At 47.1% G+C, this 27,598-nt stretch overlaps 1 protein-coding gene across 3 annotated transcripts in view; it reads right to left on the bottom strand.

Annotated features, from left to right (window-relative positions):
• The window catches only part of TARS2 (threonyl-tRNA synthetase 2, mitochondrial), a 1,102,517-nt gene that overhangs the window by 214,751 nt on the left and 860,168 nt on the right, over positions 1-27,598 (bottom strand). For all 3 annotated transcript variants that reach the window (XM_069649728.1, XM_069649729.1, XM_069649730.1), the window contains one exon: positions 12,411-12,548. In XM_069649728.1, the coding sequence (XP_069505829.1) occupies positions 12,411-12,548 (138 nt within the window). The remainder of the gene's footprint in view (positions 1-12,410; positions 12,549-27,598) is intronic.

Here is a 27,598-nt window from a genome sequence, read left to right as displayed (position 1 = left end):
AGTGGAAGGAGGAGGTGGGATGTGAGAAGGTTCATGAGCGAATAAATGTCTTAGAACCACTTGTGTATCTGTCTTGGAATGAATGTCAAACACAGTAGTGCTGAGTGAAAGTGTGTATAGAGCTCCATGTAGCTGCTTTGCAAATCCGGTCTAAGGGGACATTTGCAATGAAAGCCAGAGTAGCTCCAGTACCTCTTGTGGTGTGGGTCCTTGGCATAAAAGGCAGTGTTTTATCTGAAAGGGAATAGCAAAGTTGGATACATCTGACTATCCACCTAGAGATGGCATTTTTAGAGATGCAATCTCCTTCTCTGCCTGGCGCTATGGAGACAAACACAGTTGATCTGTTTTTCTTAGTGGTCTGGTCTCGTCTACATAGTAGAGGACCTCCCTCCTCACATCTAGTGTGTGGAGTTTTACCTCAGCAGAGCTTTTGGGTTCCTGGAAGAAAGCCGGTAGGTCAACTGACTGGTAACATGGAATTTGGAAATTAATTTAGGTGAGAACCTAGCGTGAGGGCGTAAAACCAGTTTGTCCTTATGTATAGTAAAGAAAGGATCCTGCACTGACAGAGCTTAGATTTCACTGACCCTCCTTATGGAAGTGATGGCTACTAAGAAGGCAGTTTTATAAGTCAGGTGTTTGAGACTAGACTTGTGCATAGGCTCAAAGGGTGGTCCCATGAGCTTAGCGAGTACGACATTAATGTTCCAACCTGGCGGTGGGTTAGAAATTGGAGGGTGGAGTCTCTTTACCCCTTCCATAAAAGCTTTAATGACTGGTACCTTCCACCATGAGACCTTGTTATGGGAAGTGGTGTAGGCTGACAAAGTCGCCAGGTGCACCTTTGGCGAGTTAAACATTAACCCTGAAAACAGTAAGTGGAGCATATAGGTTAGAATGTTTGAAGGAGTAGAATCGATGGGGTTGATTTGCTTATTCTGCCACCAAATTATGAATCTTTTCCATTTATCATAGTAACAGTGCCTAGTGTTCGGTTTTCTTGACTCTTAAGATATCCATACATCTCTGTGGTAGATTGAGATGTCCGAACCCTGACTTCAGGAGCCATGCTGCCAAGTTCATCGAGTTGGGCTGAGGATGCACTGTTAGCCCCTCGCGCTGGGAGAGTAGGTTGTACCGGCACAGGAGTTTGATGGGGTGTCACACCACCAGTTTGCGCAGGTGTGGATACCATGGTTGTCTCGCCCACATAGGAGCAACTAGGATGAGCGTCATCGGTTCTCTGTGGATCTTGTTCACCACTTTCCTCATTAGAGGGGTTGGTGGAAGAGCATAGGCAAATATCCCTGACCAATTCATCCATATGGTGTTCCTCTTGGAGCAGGGCTGGGGGAACCTGGATGCGAAGTTTGGGCATTGCCTGTTTTCGCTTGTGGCGAATAGGTCTATAGTGGGGAAACCCCACTGAGAGAAGAGGTCTCCTACGACCTCTTTGTGTAGTCGCCATTCGTGTTCCTCTGGGAGGGGAGCTCTGCTCAGAGCGTCTGCTAGCGAGTTGAGTTCCCCCGGAACATGTTGGTATGACAGGTAAATCTTCCGTTTGAGTGCCCATTTCCAAATTTTCTGGACAAGCTTGGACAGATTTTGAGAACAAGTGCCCCCCTGTTTGTTTAAGTAAAACATTGCAGTCGTGCTGTCTGTTAGGATCTGCACTGACTGGTTGCATAGGATGGGTTTGAATGCCCAAAGCCCTCTGAAGACTGCCAGATGTTCTAGCAGATTGATGTGGTTCTGAGCCACCGTGTGAGACCAGACCCTGAGCTGTGTGGTGAAGGTAGTGAGCTCCCCACCCTGCCAGGGAGGCGTCTGCTGTGACAACAGCCTGTATCTCTGGATCGTAGAAGGGTTTCCTCTTCGTAAAACCCTCTCTTGTCCACCAGCGAAGACTCTGTACTAGTGTTGGCGAAACGACCACTAGATCGTCCCACTGACCACTTGCCTGAGACCACTGTTTCGCCAACCATTCCTGCATGGGTCGCGGGCGCAGGCGCGCGTGGGGAACCAGGTAAATGCAAGACGCCATCATGCCTAGCAAATACATAGCTTTGCGCACCCTTATTTGGCGACCGGCCTGATATTGAGGAATTTGCAGCAACACATTTCGAATTCTTTCCTCTGATGGAAAGGCCAACCCCTCTTGGGTATTTAGGACAGCTCTTAGGAACTGTTTTGAGGTGCTTGGCACCAGGTTCGACTTTTTGTCGTTGATTGATAAGCTCTCTTGGAAGAGGAGGTTGATGGTTATTTGGCTGTTTAGTCTGCAAATTAGGGGGGACTCCCCTGTAATGAGCCAGTCGTCCAGATAAAGGTACACTGGGATTGCCTCCCTGCGTAGGTGCACCGCCACCATCGCCAGAACCTTGGTGAATACCCCTGGAGCCGAGGCTATTCCGAAGGGCAGCACCTTGAATTGGTAGTGCTGGTTGTCTATTTTGAAACGCAAGAATCTTGTGTGCGCTGGGAACATTGAAATATGAAAATAGGCATCTTTCATATCCAATGTTGCTATGTAATCCCCCTTTTTTAATAGAGGGATTACCTCTTGCAGTGTAGTCATGCAGAATTTTTGTGGCTTGACATACTTGTTTGCAGGGCGCAAATCTAATACTGGGTGCATTGTCAGATTTTTTTTTGGCACAAGGAAGTAGGTTGAATAAATACCCCAGTTTACCTGGTTGACTGGGACGACTTCTATGGCGTCCTTTGCTAGCAGAACAGCGATCTCCTTGAGGAGGATCTTTTGATGTTACAGCGTGTATTCTTTGTCGCGGAGGATGGTCTTGGGGGCGCTTTGGCAACTCTATGCAGTATCCTCCGGACACTGTGGACAGCACCCATCTGTCCAAAGTGATCCCCTCCCATGCGTGGGTGAAGGTGGAAATGCGCCCCCCTACTGGGGATGCATAGGAGGGGACCTGAAGCAGAACATCACTGCTTGTTGGGTGGCGTACCACCTCTGGCGGGGCTGCCTCTACTCGGTGTGCGACCCCTGTGCTGCCCTCTGGGGTAGCCCTGTGTGGATTAGGATTGGTTGTTATCCCATGAAGTTCCCTGGTTTTGATAATAATTGGAACCCCTTTGGGAATTTTGGCCCCGAAAGCGGCGATAATTGTTGTTACCCCTCTGTCCAGAGGGTTTGTTGGTGAGTTGGCGAAGAGATTTCAGGGTCTCGTACTCATCCTTTGCTGTTTTCAAAGCTTCCTCAACTGCCTTACCCAATAGTACATTCGGCTCCACAGGCATATCTATTAAGGTTGCTTGGGTTTCAGGTTTGAAATCTGACTGTTTAAGCCCAGCGTGACACTTGATAACAGTGCCCTCGGCGATTAGCCTCCCAGCATTATCCGCTGCATCAAAGTTAGTCTTTAACATGCAGCCTGACACAGATCTCGCTTCTGCTGCGACCCGAGCCAACTGGCTCTTTAAGGGGTCGGGTGCGGAGGAAACCAAGGCGGACACTTCCTCCCAAAAGGGTGGCACTGTTGGCAATTCTTGCCTGATAGGCCGCAGTGGAGGCAACTTTCCTTCCCAGGGCATAGAGACGTTTGCTCTCCTTATCAGGATGTGCTTCCGAGGAAGCAAGCGGGGTGCCTGCCCCCTTCCTGGTGGTTGTTATGACCAGGAAATCAGGTTTTAATTGACCCATAATGTACAGGGGATCGGAGGGTGCGGCACGGAATAATTTCTCGACCCACGGATTAACCGCTCGAGTGAGATTTGGGGTTTGCAGGGAGGGATCAATCCTGTGCTGGATGGACTTTAGCAATGGTATAGCCTGAGTAATAGCTTTTATTTCCCCTAGGATTTCCTTAGCGAAATCCCTGTCTTCCTGAACACCCTGTGTGTCAATACTGAAGTGCGCAGCCACCTTAGCCAGCACCTCATTAAGGAGGGGTTGGTTGTCTACAGGCGAGTCATGCACCGGGGGGTCTTTAGGAGCTGGGGAGGGGCTGCCTCTACTCAGTGTGTGACCCCTGTGCTGCCCTCTGGGGTAGCCATGTGAGGATTAGGATTGGTTGTTACCCCATGAAGTTCCCTGGTTTTGATAATAATTGGAACCCCTTTGGGAATTTTGGCCCACAAAAGCGGCGATAATTGTTGTTACCCCTCTGTCCAGAGGGTTTGTTGGTGAGTTGGCGAAGAGATTTCAGGGTCTCGTACTCATCCTTTGCTGTTTTCAAAGCTTCCTCAACTGCCTTACCGAATAGTACATTCGGCTCCACAGGCATATCTATTAGGGTTGCTTGGGTTTCAGGTTTGAAATCTAACTGTCTAAGCCCAGCGTGACACTTGATAACAGTGCCCTCGGCGATTAGCCTCCCAGCATTATCCGCTGCATCAAAGTTAGTCTTTAACATGCAGCCTGACACAGATCTCGCTTCTGCTGCGACCCGAGCCAACTGGCTCTTTAAGGGGTCGGGTGCGGAGGAAACCAAGGCGGACACTTCCTCCCAAAAGGGTGGCACTGTTGGCAATTCTTGCCTGATAGGCCGCAGTGGAGGCAACTTTCCTTCCCAGGGCATAGAGACGTTTGCTCTCCTTATCAGGATGTGCTTTTGAGGAAGCAAGCGGGGTGCCTGCCCCCTTCCTGGTGGTTGTTATGACCAGGAAATCAGGTTTTAATTGACCCGTAATGTACAGGGGATCGGAGGGTGCGGCACGGAATAATTTCTCGACCCGCGGATTAACCGTTCGAGTGAGATTTGGGGTTTGCAGCGAGGGATCAATCCTGCGCTGGATAGACTTTAGCAATGGAATAGCCCGAGTAATAGCTTTTACATCCCCTAGGATTTCCTCAGCGAAATCCCTGTCTTCCTGAACACCCTGTGTGTCAATACTGAAGTGGGCAGCCGCCTTAGCCAGCACCTCATTAAGGAGGGGTTGGTTGTCTACAGGCGAGTCATGCACCGGGGGGTCTTTAGGAGCTGGGGAGTCAATGTTGTAAGCTTCAGCTTCATCATCCTCCTCCTGGTCTTCGTCATCCCCATAATAAGGGTCACCCGCCTGGTCATCAACATATTGAGGCTCTGTTTTGTCACAATATGAATCAGGGTGGTAAGGCTCCACCACAAAGGGGTCTGTGACCAAGCCCTGGAAAGGGGCGTCTGAGTGGAGTTTCTTAGTAGGGGGTTGAGGAGAGACAGGTGTTACCTTGGACCCAGAAGTGGCAGAGGTGGGAGGGGTGTTAGAGTAACTACAAAAGTAGTTAGGGTCCTTTTCATAAAAGTTAGCCATGAAAGTTAATCTTGTCATGACCCTGTCAATGTCAATGTCTACTGAGCTCCACTCTTTAGAGCTAGGAATAATTACTGGTTCTGGTTCCTCATCAGTGCCCATATCCTCAGCAGTGGGAGGAATGAGTTTTGTTTGTGGGTAGGTTCTGAAACTTTCGACTTCCCTCTTACCTTTGGGGGCTTATGTTTCTCCCTATGAACATGGGGATCCGAAGATGTTTTTTTTTGTTGTTTATCCCCTCCCCCATGGCTATAGGAGTGTTTACCAGACTTTTAAGGGACCTCCGAGGGATCTGACGCATCGCGTCGAGTTTTCGGTGGTGGGATTCAAAGAAGGACGTCGTATCTCGGTTGTTCGGTCAGACGCAATGCAACGCGTCTTGTCTCTATAGGGTGCCGGGTGGTATCGTCATCCGACGACCAGGCATCAGGGACTGTTGATCAGGCGACATCTTTTTCAATCGAAGATGGTTGGGCTGTCGAGTCACGGCCGGGCTGATGTATTTAGTGGTGTTAGAATGTTTAACGCTTTGCCGCCGGGTGTAGTCCCCACAACGTGGCCGCCGGCCAGTCCTGGCGTAGTGGGCCGAGCGCTTAGTTGAGCGGTCCTTAAGGGTCTTCGGCTTGTAGAGCTTGCAGGCTCGACAGGTAGCCTCATGGTGGTCTCATGGGAGACACAGATTGTGCGTAAGGTGCTTATCCACCCAGGGAAACTTCCTATTGCATTTAGGGCAGAATTTGAATGGAGTACTCTCCATATGGTACAATATGGCAGCATAGCGAATATATATATATGAAAGGGGGAATAGAGAGCCTATATGACCACCGCCCACTCTCCCTACTGTATAGGGCTGAGGCCAGAGGCCTTCCAAGGCCCGGAATCCGTTGTGGCAAACCTCGACGGTTGATTTGTCCGATCTTCACCGGCGTTGGTCTTCGGTGGAAGGGAGAAAGGAAAAGTATTAACGGTAATTGAACTATAAAACTGCTTAGCGCCGAAGGAACTTGCAACAGGCGTCCGACTAGTATGGTGGAAAAAAACAATCTGAGGAACCTACACATGTGAGGGATCATGAGTACAGGGGACGTCACACTAAGGATAGTATCACTGGCGCGCCCTGTCGATGTCCCACTTCGAGAAGGATACGCTGGTGTTCTTCTGAGTTTATCTTCTGTCGTGGGGGGTTGTCGTGGGGGCGTTGGAGAAGTTCTATACAGTATCCGCCTGCTACTGTGGACAGCACCCATCTGTCTGAGGTGATTATGTGGGTGAAACTGGAAAATGCGTCCTCCTACTGGAGAAGCATGGGAGGGCACTTGAAGCGGAATGTCACTGATTCTGAGGTGGTGGTGTACCACCTCGAGCAGGGCCTCTGCCCCGACCATGACCTCTGCGTTGTCCTCTAGGATAACTCTAGGATAGCCCTGGGAGGATTGGCTTTAATTATTTCCCCAGGAGGAACTTTGACCTTGACCGTAGCTGGATCCTCGTTGAGAATTTTAGCCTTGAAACCGGGGAAAATTGCCATTACACCTCTGTCCGGGAGGCTTGTTGGTGAGTTGACCCAAAGATTAAAGTGTGTCATACTCGCCTTTTGCTGTCTTAAGGGTGTCTTCGACGGTCTTACCGAAGAGTACATTCGGTTCAACAGGCAAGTTTATTAGGGTGGCCTGAGTTTCTAGTCTAAAACCTGACTGGTGCAGCCATGCATGCCTTTTAATGACAGTCCCCTGTGCAATGACTCTTCCGGCATTGTCCGCTGCGTCAAAGTTGGTCTTAAGAAGACAGCTAGACACTGCCCTCCCATCTGCAGCCACCTTTGCTAGCTGGGACCTCAGAGGCTCTGGGGCAGATGAAAGTAAAGCCGACATTTCTTCCCACTTGTAGCAGTTGTAACTGGCCAAAAGTGTTGCATTGTTTGCTATTCTGGTCTGATAAGCCACAGAGGAGGCAACTTTTCTACCCATGGCGCCGATCTTTTTGCTCTCCTTATCGGGTGGAGCCTCAGAGGAAGGAAGGGGTGTGCCCGCTCTTTTTCTAGTAGTCACAACTAATGGTCAGCCTGTTGGTCCTTGTCATCCCCATAATAAGGGTCTGCTGTATCCTCATCATCAAAATGAGGTTCAGCTGTCTCTACCAAAGAGAGATCTTCGTGGTCTGATTCTGGGGCATAGAGATCTAGGACTGTACTCTGTAATGGAACATTAGTACAAGACTGTTTAGAAGGGGGTGGAGTAGGTAGAGCAGAGGCTTGTGAACCAGAGGGAGCTAAGTTGGGGGGGGAGTAGAGTGGAAACTCTGAAAGTAATCAGGGTTTTTCTTCTTGTAAAAATTGGCCATAAAGGTATTCTTCTCATCACTCTGTGTCTTGAGAAGACCATTCTTTGGAAGTTGGGATAACCACAGGTTGAGGGAAAAGTCCTAAGTCCTCATCTGTGGGAGGTACTACTTTAGCTTTTTCCTTGTGAGATAAAGGCGTAGATTCTTTATGTTTTTCTATGGGCCTGGATTCTCCTTCTGAGGGGTTTTATCCCTAAGAGGGCTCTTGTCCCTATGAGGTGTTTTAGAGGATTTCTTGTGATGTTCCCCCTGGGACTCAGAGGAGTGTTTAACTGCCTTTTTGGGGTCTACTGCTTGATCTGATGCCAAGTGTCGATTTTCGGATGCGGGTTGGGCCGAGGCTTTGTTCGCGGACGATCGACCTTTGGAGGGAAATTAACGAGCGACACCCTCGCCGTCATTCGATGGTGTTGAGTCTCGACCTGGGCTTATGTGCTTGGTGGTGTGTGTCTTTGTAGCGCTTCCGCCGCCGGGTGTAGTCCCCACAACATGGCTGCCGGCCTGTCCTATGGGGTCGGGGGCTTGCGCTTGGGTAGCTGGAGCTACCCCGTTGCCCGCGCCGTCCGAAAGGGCGGAGTCGCGGCCATCGCTAAAGGCGCCTTCTACCTCCATGGCCTCAAGCTGCCTGGCATAGCGGGCCCAGCGTTTTGTGGAGCAGTCCTTTAACATCTTTGGCTTGAAGAGCCTGCACGCTCGACAAGACGTTTCAATGTGGTCTCCTGGAAGACACAAGTTACAAACTAAATGTTTGTCTACCAACGGGAATTTACGATTACACTGGGGGCAGAATTTAAAAGGGGTATTTTCCATAATTACAGGCTATGGCAGCTGGGCAAAAAATGTGTAGGAAGGGGGGGTATATACATCCTTAAATGACCTGCCCCTCTCTCCCTACTGTTTGGGCCGAGGCATGGGGAGGCCTTCCAAGGCCGAACGGTCCGTCACGGTAGTCTTCGACAGGCAGTTTCACTGTCTTCACCGGCGTGATGTTACAGAGGTCGGTGAAAGGATTGAAAGAAATACTATCGATAATTGAAATAGTCAATGGCTTTACGCCAAAAGAGGAACTCTGCTATACGCGTCCGTTTAGAATGGCAGAAAAAAAAACAATCTGAGGGACCTCGACGCGAGAGTGATCATGGGTACAGTGGACGTCACACGAGGGATAGTATTACTGGCATGCACTGTCAGCGTCCCTTTTTGAGTTTCGAAAACACCAACTGCAATACTCTACAGCTTCCACTAGATGGCCTATGCACAGCATGTGATCTAAGCAGATTCCACAAGACTCAGAAATATTATTAACCAGTGGACACGTGGGGTAAGGTTGCAAAAACAATTGAATGAATCTTTACATTTAAAATAAGCAAGCCAATTGTATTGGGGTCGTTGTACAGAATCATGGCAAGTGCATCAAACTACCCAAAGGTAGCAAAAAAGAAAATCGCCACGCGTTCCACCCGTGAGTCAGGCTTCTTCAGGCTGTGTAACAATGATAAATGTCAGTTTGCATGTGCAAATAAAGTTGCGAACATGCTAACTTCCTGTCCAACATTAGGTCACGTTACCAGTGTGTAAACAGAATGGCCACAGGGGTTTACAAATCGGCTATTGTAAGCTGGTGTCCAACCTCAAGGCGCTTTATAGTAAAGCTAAGGATGGACGGAAAAGGGGGTATATTGGTTTATACCTGAATAGAAATATATATATATATATATATATATATATATATATATATATATATATATATATATATATATATATATATATATATATATATATATCTAACAGCAAATGCAGAAAAACAAGTTAGAGTAGTCCCGAACGACTTGTGGTGAACAAGAAGTCGGCGTTCAACATTGGTATTTCATGAAATTTTGCAAATTACGGGCAAGTGCCTCAAATCATAATCATATGATGTGCAAGGGGCTCTTGGATAAACAGTAGTCCGTTGCATAGCTCAGTGCCAAAAATGTGCTATATGGGTACGCGAAAAGACAAAAAGCATGGCGGCTGGTCAAAAAGAGAATTCAAGACAACTCAAGTGCTAGTGCATCATATATATTAATAGGATACATGATACACAAAATCTCCACCCAACTTACTGAACACTGCTCACGTATTAGAACGGGCACAGCATCTAACAGAATGATTGAACATTTTAATGAACAACAGAACTCAGTGAACATACTACAGTGGGCAGTGAGAGAAAGTACAAACATCACAGAGAAAGGCTGACATCACCAAACAACTTAGGCAAAAAGAAACATACTGGATTACACTAGCTGACTTAAATGCCTGAGGTGAATTGGTCCATATGCAGTATTGAATATGCAAATTGAGAATTGAATACTGTGCCATTGTGGCACCATTCTCTAGTACATATAGAGATTGGGTCAGTCTTGTCTTTTCCCTACAATATATGTTTGTAAATATAAATTAGGCAACGCCTAACATATCATGGTATTGCATGTCCAATCGTTGGGTTGAGGTTTCAGATGACGATATTCTCAACATATTACCGTTACGCTCTCTCCCCGATAGGCCACCATTAACTGTTTTGTCAGTATGTAACTATTAGATCCCAGTATTCCACTTCGATGCAATGACGACACCATAATTGTGGCATTGGGCACACATTACGGATGAAACCAAACCTTTGGCTACTTACTGTGACGTGTCATGTGTTTACATCACTCTGGATACGTGACATGCTGGGTATCGGCAATAGTTTAACTATTATAACTCTCTAACAGAGCAATTGTACATCCCATCCTGTACCACAACGCCTTTAAAACGTTTATTGACACCATGTCAGGAACGGCCAGTTGTGCATTCAGTATATAAGCGAGTAATACCATTTGATGGTGACTACATGTTTACTTACATCTGCTTACTGTACCGGGATACGTGGTTACGCCACACTCGTTACGTCACAAACAATCAACATTATAAGCATTATTTCCAAAATGCCAGGCCCATTTCAATACCGCATTCAGAGGACATCAGAACTTGTGAGCCCATTGGAATATATTCCTGTAAGGATAGGTCATGATGGGGACATTTTTCCTATAGGCATAACACTGCCTAATTGAATACCCATCTACTGTATTCTTTGAACTGTGCAGGCCCGCCCGACAAAATACCCAAATTATAAGCACTGGATCTGGTTCCTAGCACCACAGGACCGATCTGACAAATATTATCTGAATAGGTAAGAACAATCTTGTTTAAATAGATACTAGCCGAACATGAGGCGCACACAAGTCGCATTAAGTGCTTAGTGAACGTTTTACTTTCAGAACGGTCCTGCACGGTACAGGACTGATCTTTCAGATTGCAAGCAACACAGGCTAACTACATAATACCAGCTGTGACGGCATCATGAAGCAAAACACAGACAACAGATTCAGAATTCAAAATAAAACACTTTATTAACTTAAATGTCAGGATGGAAAAAGGCCTAACTTCCACTATACTAAGGTGGAATTTCCCTACCAAAATGAAACTAAGGAAAGTCTGAGTCAATGAGTTCAACTTAAAAATCTGTCTGTGTCCAAAACCTACCATTGCACTTGTAACTAAATATGTACAATGTGTAGGGTCAGCAACCAAACAACAACAGTGTTCGACACAAAGTTCTGAGCTTCTTCCAGCTCGCAGCTTCCTTTCAGCTCTCTTCCTCAGATGTAAAACAGTTCCACAAAATGTCTCAAAAATACCTCCTTAGGATCAAGGTGATGCGGTTTTAAACATTCCTCAGGGTTTCCTTCCCCAAGTTCTAAACAACACAGTTCAAACACAAGAGAACCCTGAGACTCTGTCCAAAAGTCAGCAAATGTCTCAAATCTCAAGGGGTCCGTTCCTCAAGATTTAGTTTAGTTTCCAAATCAAAATACCCTTGTCTTCCTAGTTTTAATTTCCAGAGTTCAGTTAATTCGGCTTTCAAATATATATTCCTGTGGTTTGCAGTTTTTACACAATTTGGTATCCAATACTCTTCTCTTTTGTTCAATTTTGAAGTTCCCTTTTAAATCAAGCTTCAGTATCTTTTTCAGTAACATTACCACATATAACACACACGCCTTGAAAAAGACCCATGCTGGGTCGCAACACGTGTCGGCTTTAAGTGTGTAATAAATCACTGTTATACCCTAGAAACAAGTGACAAGACTATTCATTTATTGCTTGACAATTTAAGTCAAGTCACAACCAATATTACCAGTATTCCAGCGCCCAGGTGAACGGGTTCTTACCAAAAGAACCTCTCACTGGCAGCAGGACCCACTCCCAACCATCATGATCAGTGCAGTGATCTGTACATTCTAGTGCTCCACCCCCATTTCCAGTACTCGCACATGCAAAATGCCTGACCTTTAAATCTTAACTTTGTTAAATGTGACTCCCGACTATTAGCTCTGTGGACCAGATTCAAAGAACTGGCAAGGAACTGGCTCTGTGACAGTTCTGCACTAAGAAAGTACCGCTTTACAACATCTAGCTCGAGGTGACAAAATTAACCATTAAGCAAACTAAAGTAAACTGGGCCTTTTACTTTTTGCCTGATAATAAAAGAAAATGTTTAGGTGGTGGGCAACAATGACAGATAGGACCAAGCCTGATACCAATAGGAGGCATACCACATTTATTGACATTTCTGTACAATCTAGCGTTGCTGGCTTTATGCAAACAAGTTCATAGTTAGTCCCGGGCCATCCACAGCAGGATGGGATCTTATGGCCCTGATCAGGCAGAATGTTGCTCTGAATACATCCAAGTTATCAAGCAATCCCTCTGTGTCAGATGCTCACCTTCTCAGCCTGGTCCCACATCTCCACCTGTCCCAAGAACTCGTCCGGGCGTGTAGACAGGAAGAGTTTGAATGTGAATCCGAACACAGTGTACACAGCCTGCAGGAACTCCAGGCAGCCATCGATCTCTTCTTCCAGCTGTTATTGATAAATGTATAGCTGTATTATCATGGAAGCATGTCACCAAAATGCATTGTTTTACAGAGCAGTAAATAACAGTTCACACAGTATAGCCACCTACGAAAATTGGTCAAGGTATCATGCATGCCTGTCTCAGCCAGTACATGGGTCTCATCCTGCGGCATTTTATTTTTTGGTACAGTGTCTCTCCCAGTTTTATTCACCTTTCAGATGCTGCCATCCTTCCCCACCCCAACTGTACTCCCATCCCTTCTCTATCCTCACTCTATATTGACTCTCCTAGTCTGATGAAATTCCCCTAACCGTAGCTCTCTCAATCCTAATTGCACCACGAAACGTGAGTGCAAGAGACAGCAGGAAGCAAATGTGCCAAGCAAGCACATAGTGGAAGGGAGGTAAGCGATGGAGGTTTAAGCAAGACCCCCATACTTAGCACCACAGAAGATATAATGTACTTCAGTTCAAAACATTAACTATTACCTCCATCATGGCACACAATTTGTACTTGCCACTAGTTTTTGGCTTGTGATAACTGATTCTTGGCGAGTAAGGAATGGTGTGTTGTGTGTATGTATAGAATTGAGGTGGCAATAACTTTTTATGGCTGGCTACTAGCTTGCAACTTGACATTTTGCACCTTCATCTCCATGCATGTCCCAGGTTAATTTCCATACTCCTCTAATTTAATAAGCCCCAAAGGACTCCACCATCAGGAACTTGTCCAACATGAAAATCGATTTAACATTAAATCATGAGGCAGGCAGCTAGCACTGAAGAACAGCCTCAGCTAAACATCAGTTTATTTTGTCTTTCTGGCATCATTGTATGTACTGAAAAGTTGGCTGTCAGCCATTTGTTTCACAGCACTTTGATGGCACTAATACGGTACATAGTGCTAAAGAATAGACATTAAATAAATATTTGGTAGCAGGCTTCAGAGCTGCAATGTATTTGATAGACATGTGTGCCCTGTGGAGGTATATTGCATAAAGTTTCCACTTAGGGGTGTCTGGACAAGAACAAGACAGCCTACACACCTGCCCATTATATTAGCTGGAAGGTAATTGCTACTGAAATCTGAGTGTGACCTCGATGAACCATCATCCTACTTAATGTATGTTACTGAGTTATTTAAACAGAGATTTGCATGACACTCTTGGTGTCAATCACACTCTTAAAGGTATTTCAGTGAATGATCGACCACAAGTGTTCTTCAAATATTTTCAGAAATATATTTTGATTATTACCACAGTGCTCTTTTGCAGAGTAAATGTACTTTTAACTTTTAATCTTTCTTTAATCGGAAAATAGTAATTTCCATCAAAGAATATGCAATATAAAACACAATACAACCACAACAGTAAATCTGTAAATTAAATAAAATAGAGTAAAACCAGCATACAAATATAATGCGTTAAATTAAGCCGCACATGGGAAATTCTGCTCACAGTAATTGGCTACGCAACAAGAAAGTGCTTTCAATGTAAGAGTAAAAGCACTGTGCTGTGAACAAACCCGAGACTGACAAAAGAAGCCTAATGACTGATTGAACATGTCTCATTCCCTACCCGCTAAATATTCGGAGGAGGAACCTCTTCCTCGGGATCGCAAAGATAGGGCAGAAAAATAAAAAGTGTTGTAAGTCATACGTGTTGTGCCAAGAACATGCCAATTTCCGCCCAGTTGTGCTGTTATTCTGTGGAAATGGTGTGGTTTGATTTGTAATGAGTAGATTTGTCCGGACATGAATGATTGCCCTTTTCCTTGGGTTTTTGAACTACTGGGCATAGGCTATGGCAGTGATGTTCTTATGATAACATTGCACACTGTTTTTGCGATTTGGTTCTCCTCCTTGCATTTTGCTTGATGAGAAATAAAGTTGTCCACAAACTCCATATTGCCAACCAATGGTTCCTCACTCAAAAAGCGCATGCAGCCAATCTTAAAAAGATATGACTTAATGTAATTTAGCCAGGGAGAGGAGCCACTGACGTTCAAGGTCATGACATCTCTCACCAAGCTTCTAGTTGGTGACAGGTGAGAGTTTCCCCATAAGCATTGCCAGTAGGTTAATGGTTGTAACAATATGAGGGTGTCTATGTGGACCAGGTCTAGTTCTTCGTGTAGCAGGTACCCCAGGAAACCTTGAGGCACACCCATAATTTTCCTCTTGTATTGATTTTCACTGACCTGGGCTGCCTTTGCCAGGTGGTAACCCCAGACAGCTGCACCAGAGCTCAACAATTTTGCTGAGTAAATACGAATAACGTGCTCTAATGGCAGCCCGCGCAGTCTTGAGCCATATCTCAGAATTGACCCATTGATTTGCGAGGCCTTCAGTGTTTGTGCCTTGATGTGTGGGGACCATCTCAGTTCACAGGAAATATTAACGCCTAAATATAGAAAAGTTGTGACCCATTCCAGTTTCTTGCCTTCTATGGATATTGTGTTTCCCCAGGGTTTGCTATTACACATGTACATGACCTTTGAATTCCCCACAGTCTTTCTGCCCCATACAATTATTAACTGATTGACCAATGTTTGCAGAGCCTGCTTTGTTCTAGCTATCAGGAATGCATCATCAGCGTACAAAAGTACACAAGTCTTTTGGCCGTTCATCCTGGGGACATCGCAAGTCATGCAGTGCACTTGGCAGTGAGTTTATATAGAGATTGAAAAGGAGCAGGCTATTACACACCCCTGCCTCACTCCTCGAGTTACTCGGAAAGCCAAGGTTGTTTTACCTCGGGTCCCCACTCTCACTCTTGCTGTTAGGTTTGCCTGCATTTGAACTAGAACTTGCAAGATGTCCTCTGGCATGCCCAGTTCACGCAGTACTTACCAAAGCTTGCCATGGTTAATGCAATCAAATGCAGTTGAAAGGTCCATGAAGCCCAGATAGTTGTTCCTTTATAACCACAGACATACTTGTCCATGACCAGGCTCAAGTTCAGTATCCGACCGACTGTGCCAATTCCCTCACGAAAGCCATATTGATACTCTGAAAGGATTTGATTTTCTGTGACCTAGTCCATGAGCCTTCTATGCAGCACCCGTCCAAACCACTTTGCTCAGGTGGCAATTAGGGAGATTTGATGGTAGCATGCTGGGTCACTTCTGCTGCCCTTCTTAAAGATTGGTACTATGATCGCCTCCCTCCAAGAGTCCGGTATGGCCGTCAGCTGTAATATCACATTAAAGATCAGCGTAGCTACTGGACCAACACCACCATCTCATGTTTGAAAAACACGATCGGGACTGAGTCCTTTTCCAGCTGATTTGCCATCGGCCATCCCTGCAGGGGTTTGGGCGTCTTGATTCGTCAATACCACCGGCTGGGACGAGTAGTCTAGCAGGTATTACAAGCAATAATGTCTCACTCAGCTATGTCTAAGATGCTCTCGCCACTCTCATCACGTGAGTTATCATATCATGTTGAGAAATGTTACATCCATTTGACCTCCCCCACTAAATCTGTGTGATTGTTTGGGGGCTATTTATTAGAACATAATCTGTTTGAGATGGTTCTGCAGTACTCCCTGTTATGAAGATACTATGTTCTGTTGTAAATAGTTGCTGCTTGGCCCCATTGTAGATAACTAATAGAGCGGTCCATGTATATGATGTAGATAAGTTTCCAAGTGGAATGCCCACATGCTGAGGGATGCTAAAGAATGTTTACTCTTGATATGTGTTCTGTAACAGTTTGAAGTGTCCCAGCCTGGAGTAAGGACATGCTTGGGGTCTGTACCTATGAAGCTTGGAATAAATCCAATTTACCCACTTAATTGGTGTCAGCCTTCCTTCATTGGCAATGAGGATCCGTATTCAGACCCCCGAAACAGCAGAGTCATTGCCAGCTACAGACATCTACTGTGTAAACAAGACAGCAGTAGCAAGTCTCAACGTTACTATAAACTACTGCTGCTCCGCCAACCGCCGTATGCAGCGGCCACTATGGGAACGAGAAAGAGTGTTCCCTTAAAAACAGCATCCAGCTGTTTGCCAACTTGATAGAAGCCGCTCCGCCCCTGTGGCGTGTGCAGCGGCCAATGGACTGTAAGTATAGCAGTTCCCCACGTCAAAGAGTATCAAGAAGAGCAAAGCATATCCCAGCGAAGCAAGCGTTTAGCAACAACGCATACTAACAAAAGTAATCACAAATAGCTTACCACGTCCACGATAAAGAATGAGAACGCTCTGCATGGACACTGAAGCAATTGTCGAGAACGTGCATGTGCAGTACTGCCTGACTGACATAGGCGGACACAAAGTGAAAGCGCATGCGCGATAAACAGGCGCACGCGCAATTCAAAATCTGTCCTTAAAAAGTAGGACAAAACTATTTGGCGCATGTGTGACCATGGAATAAATGCATGTGGGTGAACAGTTGAATGGTAAGAGTGTGAGGATGATGCCGGATTTAGGGTCAAAAATATCCTTGATGTCTAGGAAAGTATTTGAGGAACAAATGGGAGGTGATGTTAAGAATTTACTCAAACCGGATATAAATACAGGTGGGTACAACCAGGATCGCATAGAGTTACTAGGATATTTTCTAGCTGATTTTGAGTTGAAGGGAAGGTCGGCCAAGGGAAAAGTCTTTATTACCAAAAAGGGGATGACTATGTTTGGTTGGCGAGATCAAAAGAGATTAATGGTGAGGTTAGATCCAAACCAAGATGATCAAGTGTTGTAAGTAAACACATCCATATATATTGAAGATGTACAGGAAAGGGTGTTCAGAAAGGGGATTGGCAAGGTGAGAGGGATGCAAACTCAGATTGTATTGAAGAAGGGATGTGTGCCTGTAAGTGCCAAATTGAGACCTGTGCCTTTGAGAGAAGAAGTGAAGAGAGAGTTGGAAAACTATTGAGGATGGGTATAAATGAAAGAGTTGGAGGAGTGGAGTGGACGGGACTTCCCCACTGGTAATTGTTAAGAAACCCACAGGGGATTTGTGGCTACGTGTGGATTTGAGAGAAGTGAATCGCTCTGTACTTGTTGACAAGCACTCTTTGCACAATATGAGCAAAATGCTGTCCATGGTGAGTCAAGGTAAAACATTTTCAAAGCTTGATATGGTGTCCGCCTATCACCAGGTAGAACTTGAAGAAAAATATAGAAAATTAACAGCTTTAATTACACGCGTAGGTGTTTTTCAGTACAGAAGGACGCCTTTTGGCATTGTGTCGGCGTCCTCTGTTTTTCAGTGGATAATGGACAAATTATTTAGCAAAAATCAATGGTGTGTCCTGTTTCCAGGATGACATCTAATTGTCAGGGGAGAGTGTGAAAGAGCATGATGAAAGGTTGGGGAAAGTTTTGAAAATATTGGGTGATAGAGGGATTAAATTGAGTAAAGAAAAATGTGTCTTCCGCGTCAATAAAGTGGAATATCTGGGTCACAAGATTTCGGCCCGAGGTATGAAGCCAAAGAGTTCCATGGTGAGTGTGACTAAAGAGGTGGGGGAACCTATAAATTAAGGGGAGTTGCGTTATTTTTTGGGGATGCTTGAGTTTTATCAAAAATGTATAAAGAACTATGCGGAGAGAGTTACTGAAATGAGGAAGTTGTTAAGGAAAGGAGAAGAATTTGTCTGGAATCAGGTGTGTCAAATGGAGTTTGAGAAGATTAGGGAGGAAATGGATTTGGCTCCCCCACTGAAATCATTTCATACGAGGAGGAGGAGCATACTTACCGTTGATGCGAGTGACGTGGGTTTATGGGGCAATATTGACCTAAGTGAATTCTGAAGGAGAAGAAGAAATCATAGCTCATGCTTCAAGGGCCCTAAGAGGTGCAGAATTAAGGTACTCTGTTTTGGAAAAGGAAGCTTTGGGTTGCTTTTGGGCAGTGGTAACATTCAAGAGTTTTGTATGGGGGACAAATTTCATGATTAAAACGGATCATAGACCTTTGAAGGTGATTTTTGAAAGTAAAGGATTAGATAAGGTTTCCAGAAGAGTAGATGGATGGGTAATGAGGTTACAATGCCATACCTTTGAGGTGTGTGTGGTATCAGGAAAGGATAACGTGTTAGCCGATTGTTTATCGAGACCGACTAGAAGGGAAGAAGAGAAACGACAAGATGAGGATATGGAGTTGCTTTTTACCACTGATGATGGTGTTATCGGTAAGGAGCAATGGGTAAGGTCTGTAGAGAATGATGATGTTTTATCAGAGGTGAGCTGTTGGCCCAGAAAAGGGGAGTTGTCTCAGAAGGAGAAGTTCCGGAGGAATTGAGTGCTGAAGATGGAGTTGTGCTTTGTTGGGGTAGAGCGGTGGTGCCTGAGGATATCAGACCACACATTATTGATATATCTCATAAAGGACATATTGGTATCAGTAAAACCAAGGCGGTGTTGAGGGCAAATTATTGGTTGCCCAGATTTGATAGAGAGATGGAAAAAAGGTTGACAGGTGGTGTAGGTTGTATAGAAAGTTGCAAAGGGGTCATGTCAAAAAAGAAACCCAAGATGCTCAATGATGTTCCAGGCAAAGTGTGGGAAGAGGTGGCTTTAGATATCCTTGGTCCTGTAGAGATGGATTTTGGATAAGGTAGATTTGTCATTGTGTTAGTGGACATGTTTTATAGATGGTGTGAATATAAAGTTGTAAGAGATGTCAACGGAGGGAGAATAGTTGCGTTCTTATGTGAGATTTTCGGAAGAGAAGGATTTCGGAGTTGTATTTTAACTGATAATGCCCTACAGTTTACAGGAGGGTGCTTTAAGGAGTATGTGAATGGGTGTGGTATTACCCATGAGAGAGCAGCTTTATGCCACCCGAATGAAAAGGATTGGCGGAAAGGATGAATCGGGGTATAATGGAGGGTATCCGGTTGGCAGGTGTATGTGGTATAGATAGGAAGTTGGCTGTTGAAGAAAGAATGTGTGCATTAAGGATGGCCCCCCACTCTGTCACTGGTGTGTCCCCATTTGAACTAATGAGAGGCCGAAAGGGGTATTTGGAAGTGTCTCCTCCATGGTTAGGGAGAGGAGGTGACTCGTATTGTGTAGTTGTAAAATTAAGGAAGACTCTTAAAAGGAAGAAGGAACAGTATGCTATGAGGGAAAATATACGAAGAGGAAATAAGGAACTCGGAGTTGAGTGTGGGGATTATGTAAGGATTAGAAGGGCAGTGATAAAGAGAAAGGGTGATCTTCTTTATTCTAAACCCGTTCGTGTGGTTGCGGTAATGAAAGGTGCCATAAGAGTGCGTGGGGGACAGGTATGGAATAAAAATAGAATAGCTGTGGTGAGAAGAGCTTGTGCGAGATAAGAGAGGGGGATATGTTATGATGTTACGATTTTCTGTTGTAAATAGTTGCTGCTTGGCCCCATTGTAGAAAACTAATAGAGTGTTCCATGTATATGATGTAGATAAGGCTCCAAGTGGAATGCCCACATGCTGAGGGATGCTAAAGAATGTTTACTCATGATATGTGTTCTGTAACCGTTTGAAGTGTCCCAGCCTGGAGTAAGGACGTTCTGGGGGTCTGTACCTATAAAGCTTGGAATAAATCCAATTTTACCCACTTAATTGGTGTCAGCCTTCCTTCACTCCCTTAGGTTACTGAACGTTGCAGCCCTCTCCAGTTTTAACCAGGCTTGCTCATCCAGATACTGTTTCCTATTTTTCAGGGTCTTCTTATAAGGTGCTCTGGCTTTGGCAATTTCTTCTTGGTGTCTAGTTTGCTGCCTAAGTGCAGATAGGAGGGTTTATTTTGCCAGCCTACATTGAGCCTTAAACCAGTTTTTGATGGGGTAAGGATTTTCCTGAATTCCCGAATGATGGTTGTTGTTATGTAAGTCCGGACCAGCCACTTGGCCTGGTCATTGACACCAGGGTGTAGACATTTGGAACAAGTTACTTACCTGTAACTGTTGTTCTCCAGCATGGGTCTGGCATGGATTCACATGCTCATGAATATTCCCCGTCGTCAGGCTGGGAATCCTCAGTAAAAAAAATCAGTTTCAGTTTCGTTTCTGAACTGTCTTTCTACTAATAACCAATCACTGGTCTCTGGGTCATATTGATTCTGCCGAAGCTCCCACTCATGGCAACAGCACAGCTCCCTGCTGAGTGTGTCGGCAATGGTGTTCTTTATTCCTGCCAGATGGAAGGGAACCAGGAACATTCCGTGGGCAACGGCCCAGTGCCACAGATCCTGCGCTTCCTTGGATAGGGGCTGGGGATCTGGTGCCCCCCTGCTTCCGGATGTAGAACATTGTGGTGGTGTTGTCGGTGAAGACCCTCACCACCATGCCCTTGAGGGACAGGAGGAACGACCTGAGGGTCCAGAACACGGCTTGGAGCTCCAGGACGTTGATGTGTAGTGACCTCTCCTCCGGGAGCCAAAGGCCACTTGCGTGGAGATCTCCAGTTTGCAGGGAGGCGTCCGTCGTCACCGTTTGCTGATGTGCGGGGTCTGGAAGTCCATACTCGCCGCCAGACGCGCACGGTTGTCCCACCACCGGATCGCCTGGCAGAAAGTCTCGTTGAGGGAGATCTTGTCTTCGAAGCTGCCTGCCGCTTGCATCCAACGGGCGTCAAGGAACTCCTGCAGTGGCCACATCCGCAACCTGCACAGACGCATGAGGTAGATGCACGATTACATCATGCCAAGCAGGGACTTGATGGACCTCACCCTGGCCACTTCCATGGTCAACAGCCGTTGTACCTTGCCTAGGATGGCTTTCGTCCTTTCCTCCAATGGTGAAGCCAACCGTGCCACTGTGTCGAGTCTGGCTCCCAGGAACAGGGCGTCCTTCGACGGTACCAAGTGGGACTTTGCGAAGTTGATCGAGAATCCCAGTTCCGAGAGGAGGCGGGCGGTCTTCGCTGTGTGATCGACGGCGAGATCTCTTGACTTTGCTCAGATGAGCCAATCGTCCAGATAGGGGTATACGCAGATCCCCTGCAGGCGCAGCCGCGCCGCCACCGGTGCCAGGCACTTGGTGAAGACCCTTGGCGCTGACTTCAATCCGAAGGGCAGGGCCTTGAACTGGTAGTGCCGCCCTTGGACCACGAACCGTAGGAACTTTCAATGTCCTTTTCGCATGGGGATGTGGAAGTAAGCGTCCTCCAAGTCCAGAGACGACAGGAAGTCGCCTTCCTCCAATTGTCCCAGCACGTGCTGAAGGGTGAGCATCCGGAACTTCTGGGACCTGATGTATTTGTTGAGGCAGCAAAGGTCTAGGATGGGCCGCCAGCCGCCGGTCTTCTTTCGGACAAAGAAGTACCGCAAGTATAATCCAGAGCCCCGGAGCCTCTTTGGGACGATTTCTATCGCACCCTTTTTCAGCATTGCTCGTATCTCCAGAAGCAGCTGTGGCACGTGGTTTTCTTTCCTGGACACAGGTGGGAAACGGGGACACTTTCTTTGGAACTCCAGTGAGTGCCCGTTGGCCAGGGCGTCCAGCACCCAACGATCGGTGGAGTTGAACTCCCACACGCTGACGAATTTCGGCAGCCGGCCTCCCGCCGAGGTGCTAAGGAGGAGGCCGGATATCACGGCTGGTTCAGTCTTGTTTCGCCGAGGCCTTGCCACCTTGGCAACGACGACGAGGTCCTCCTGACTTGTTGCGCCCTCTGTAGGCTTCCTGCGACGAGGAGCGGGCTGCCTGGCGGTACGACGAGGCACTGCCGCCGAATCCTCTGGAGGCACCCTGAGACTTGCCTCCGGAGGTCCGAAAGGACGGCCGTCATTGATGGAGAACCCAGGGCCTGGGCCGTCTCGGAGTCCGCTTTGATGGCCTGCAGTGACTCATCCACTGCCTTGCCGAACAGGTTGTTCCCGTCGAATGGCATGTCCAGTACCCTGGTCTGTACGTCCTGACGGAAATCAGTGACCCTGAGCTAACCGCCCCGGCGAAGGCAAATGCTGTTGCCCATCTGGCGAAAGCCGGTGTCGGCAATGTCTGTGGCCACCGTGATGGCGTGGTCCGACGCCGCCTCACCTTCCTGTCATCTGGGAGGAAGTCCAGGATGGGAGCGATCTTGAACCACAGCTCCCTGTCCTAGCGCGCCACGGTCGCTAGGGGGTTGGCTGCCTTGATGGTCGTCGCTTCCAATGAGATGACCTGTCGTCCCATGGCATCCAACTTCTTCCCCTCGGCGTCCGGCGGGGAAGTGAAAGTTGATGCCGTCGCCCCTGCCGATTTCTTCTTGGTCGCGTGTAGACCACCGAATCTGGGGACGGCTGTGCCCTGAGGTACATTGGAGCAGAACCCGGGACCCGGTACTACTTCTCGTACCGGTCCCTCTTCGCAGGGGCCATGGACGTTTTTTTTTTTTTTTAGGAGGGTTTAGGAGGGACAGTCCTACGTCCCAGATGTCATCTAGCAGGGGGACCGAGAGGACAGTCTTCCTCTTGGCCTCCCGTCATTGGTAGAGGAAGCCTTCCTTCTTCTGCTCTTCGGGGCACAGCTGGAAAAGCTCTGATGCCCTGGCGATCATGGCGTGAAAGGAGCCAATTTCGTCAGGAGGGGAGGCCCGGGCAGGGGTTGATGGGGGATCCGTCCCATCGTCACCACTGTCGTCGTCCGTCCCCATCATCGCCGTCTGTCCCCGTCTCGTCCCTCGGAGGAGGGGATGGGGGTGAAGGCTGGAAGGGAGGTGGAGGATGGACTCACCGCCGCTTGTCCTTATCTCCATACATAGGGTCTGCAAAGCCATCAAGATTGCTCCTGAATTGTCTTGTGGCATCGGTTGCGGGAGCGCGGGTTCCTCTGCTTCCTCGTCAGTCCCACCGTTGATCTCTATGTCCGCCTCGTCGGGATCCCTCCCTTGGGCTCTGGCCTCCTCGAGCTTCTTGTCCAGGATCTTTTTGACGCCAGCCAGCTCATCCTCAGAGGTGGTATCCGTGTCAGTTAGGGCTACCGTGCCCCTCCACATCTTTATCATCCCGGGGTTTCACAGGGGTCTTCTCGATAGGCTGGAAAGATGTTTCCCTCCTGGGTGGCAGTGAAACTCTAGGCCCGGAGGTCATCTCCACTGGGCTAGCCTCCGCAGGCTTCGTCAGGGCCGCCACGACTCTTTCAATCGAGGCCTTCGCCGGGTGAATCAGTGCCTTCATGACCTTGGGCTTGTCTGAGGCCTTCACCTTAGGGGGAGGGTCACCGCCTCGCCTCCCCTCAGCTTTCTCTGTTGGGATCGACCGGGGCTTCTCCCGAAGATTACCCGGGTTCTTCGTCTTCCTTTTCACTGAGCCAGAGCATCGGCTCGTGGATGATGGCGTCAGAGACATCGCGCCCTGCCTGGCAGCCGAGGAGCCTGAACCAATGGCGCTCCCGGTGCCCGCGGACTTGCAGTGCTTATCCTTTTGTTGGGCCCCTATTATGACCGGCTCTTGGTCATAGGGTTCACTCCAAGGGACACTCAGGATACACAGGCCAGGTACGCATAGTGGTTACTTTATTAGGGTTCTTCTGTTACAAGGATCAGATGTCATCATAGTTATTAGGAGATAAAGAGGAAAGGGACAGGAGCCCACTGGCTCCCACCACCCAGGCTCACATATTGTAACTGCCCGGGTTAGAACCAATTCAACTCCAAACATTCTAAACTCACACTCCACACTCACAGCCTACATTCTGATGATGGCATCAATCCTGGCTCAGCACACATGCAAGTATAAGAGCCAACCCTAACACCTCCTTTCCGACAACAAACAAAACAAACACCTCAAACACACCTGGAGGAAGCAACCCTAACACCTCCTCCTCTTGCATAAAGAACAACACACTCTTTCAAAACAGCAAAGCAAGACACACCTCACTCTCAGCAAAGTTCTGCTAACCCCAGAGATTGAAGAAACATGCATAACTAACATCCTACAACAGTCCCAGCCGCCACAACTAAAAGTCCTAACCAATCAAAACATCACAAATCACCTTCCGTTGCCCCCTGCCACAAAGGATCCTCGAACTGCCACTTTCGAGCACTATCCGCCCACCTAGGCAAACAAACCTAAACACTACCAAGACCAACCAACACAAAGCTCCTTCCGTTCCTCTCTGCCACAAAGGAACCTCAAACTGCCACTTCTGAGCACTAACTCCCAAAACCGGGAAAAACCAGGTAATGTCGTAACAAGGCGAGATACTCACTAACAACCCAACAATCTACCCGGGTCACCAAGTAAGCACAGTCACAACTCATACCGCTGTTAAATCCAATCTGAAATTCAAGCAACACAGACACTCCAAAACACCAATCACTCACCTCATCACACCAATAAAGGGAAGGCAACCAGCCGTCACTAAACAACCACCACCAGCATAACGCTACAAATGTTGGCCAGACAAATGAGCTCATCAAACCAATCACAGCCCCAAAATGAACACAGCTGCAGATGAAACGTTGCCAGGCTTCTGAAATTAATCAAGAGCGGACTCCAGAACAATTCCAGAAGTCACCAAAAGTAAAAGAAAACACAGGATTCAATTTCACCTGCATCTTCAGAATTCGAAGAAATCCCTGGACCTTAACAACTCCATAAGGTCACCAAAAAAACATAAAAGCTTCCCACAGCTTCACGTGAACTCCGCAGAGCCACACATCACCAAAAACAACATGGAAGCCTCACGCAGCTTCAGGCACTAGTCCCCTGCTAGATGCCTCTGGGTTCCGCAGAGCCACAACCAAAACAACATTAAAGCTTCACGTGAACTGCGCAGAGTCACAAATCATCACAACATACACAGCTTTGCAAAGCATGTGGTACTAGTCTCCTACTAGATACCTCTGGACCCCTCAGAGTCACAAACCAATTCATCAAAGCTCCAACAAGCTTCTATACTAGCCTACCACTAGTAACATCACTGACCCCGCAGGGCCTCAAAACACCAAACACCTCCAACTCCGCACAGTCCCCTGACCAACCCTGGTCATGTACATCAATTAAAACACATTCCAAAAAGCCCCAAAAGATTTCAAAACCAAACACTGGTCATGCACCGACACTAAAACATTCACATACTACTCCAACACACACATGAAATACAGGATGCTCAAAATACAGACAACCCCCACATAGAATGTTAACTGCTAAGGAGCGCTGCAGTCACTCTAGCAGTCATCATGGGTTTCACATCCATACACGCACAAACAAAACATCACGCCTACAATGCCTCAAAAATGGTTATTTGCAGATCTCATTTCCTAAAAGTCCATGTTGCCAAAGCATGGGCAACTCTAAATGTTGAAATGCCTCAAAGATTGTGGTAACCATTAATGAACAACATCACTCTTATTGTGCTTTAAGATCACAAATCTCACACCACACACACACACACACACAAGCAAAACATAGTGTTAGGATGATCAGAACATTGAAACATAGTACATCCAAGTCACATTTTCTAAAAATCCATGTCGCCATTAAACAGGCAACCTAATATGCTAAAATGCCTCAAAACGTTATACTAAGCATAATAGGATCAACACCCTTTGATAGTCCACCTCAATCAACCTCATATGTGCCACTCACACACAACCCCTGTCACAACACAAATGTGGAAATCGACTTTAAATGAGACCTAAACGTCCATGTTGCCAACTGGGGCCAACTATAAAACCAACCTGCAATGCCTCAAAATGGTTACATCTAAAATAAAATGCATCTCCTATTCTCAGTGCAACATCATTCTCCCTAATACTTCTCATGTTAATTCACTACTAATGCACAACATTACTCTTCAGTCACAACTTGCCACATCGTTGCTCAATCCATTATGACATTTTACTTTTAAATGAAACTCCAAAATTTCTTCTGCAAGCATAAACTAATCATCCCCAAAAACTACTATCATACCCGAACCCAAACAGTAACCGTTTTCTCATTGTGTGGTCACCACTTCAGACCAAATCAGCACAGTGTCTATACTCATTAAAACCTTTTGCCTTCCAGGTGCACAAGAAAGGCACAATTACGCTTACTTGGCATGGAAATTACACTTCCCCTTTTTAAATAATGCTGGCATAGTCACGCAGGAAATGGTGGCACACTTGGGCAGCCTCATGCAACCCTGCCAATGTCTCCTCATGTATTAGGGGACCTGCTCCTGGCAGACTCCAACAGGCCATCCTTGCCCCAGGCTCCATGGGGCAGGATGCTTCCGACACCCCTGGGTGGCCGCCTCCAACAGCCCTGAGGGCTGTCTAAAGCAGCACTGTGTGCTTTCCATTTCTCCAGACTCTTGGACAGCCTCTAATGACTCCTGGCCTAAAACAGGGCACTCTCCCTTCTTCCCAGGGGTCTCCTCTGACAGGCTGTCCCTTCCAGCCCTTGGTGCTTTCCATTTCTCCAGACTCTTGGACAGCTTCTAATGACTCCTGCCATCAAACAGGGCACTCTCCCTTCTTCCCAGGGGTCTCCTCTGACAGGCTGTCCCTTCCAGCCCTTGGTGCTTTCCATTTCTCCAGACTCTTGGACAGCTTCTAATGACTCCTGCCATCAAACAGGGCACTCTCTCTTCTTCCCAGGGGTCTCCTCTGGCAGGCTGTCGCTTCCAGCCCTGGGTGGTGGGCACTGACCAGTCCATGGGGGGCAGTGGGCTCTCCCTCACTTCCAACAGTCACTTCTTATCCCCTTGCCTGCACCCCCCGCAGCAGAGTCTTTCCTCCTCTCTCACATGACATCACACAGGTACCTGCTTCCTTTTGCTTCACTTGCTGTCCACATCAAGGTCCTCCTTCACCATACCTTGGACCATCCTCGTCGCCAATTATTATGACCGGCTCTTGGTCATAGAGTTCACTCCAAGGGACACTCAAGATACACAGGCCAGGTACGCATAGTGGTTACTTTATTAGGGTTCTTCTGTTGCAAGGATCAGATGTCATCATAGTTATTAGGAGATAAAGAGGAAAGGGACAGGAGCCCGCTGGCTCCCACCACCCAGGCTCACATATTGTAACTGCCTGGGTTAGAACCAATTCAACTCCAAACATTCTAAACTCACACTCCATACTCACAGCCTACATTCTGATGATGGCATCAATCCTGGCTCAGCACACATGCAAGTATAAGAGCCA

This window comes from Ambystoma mexicanum, chromosome 1p (genome assembly GCF_040938575.1).
Source record: "Ambystoma mexicanum isolate Mex_15411 chromosome 1p, UKY_AmexF1_1, whole genome shotgun sequence".
NCBI classification, from domain to species: Eukaryota; Metazoa; Chordata; class Amphibia; order Caudata; family Ambystomatidae; genus Ambystoma; species Ambystoma mexicanum.
Note: the sequence above shows the minus strand (reverse complement) of the source record. Positions and strands in the feature narration are given on the sequence as shown.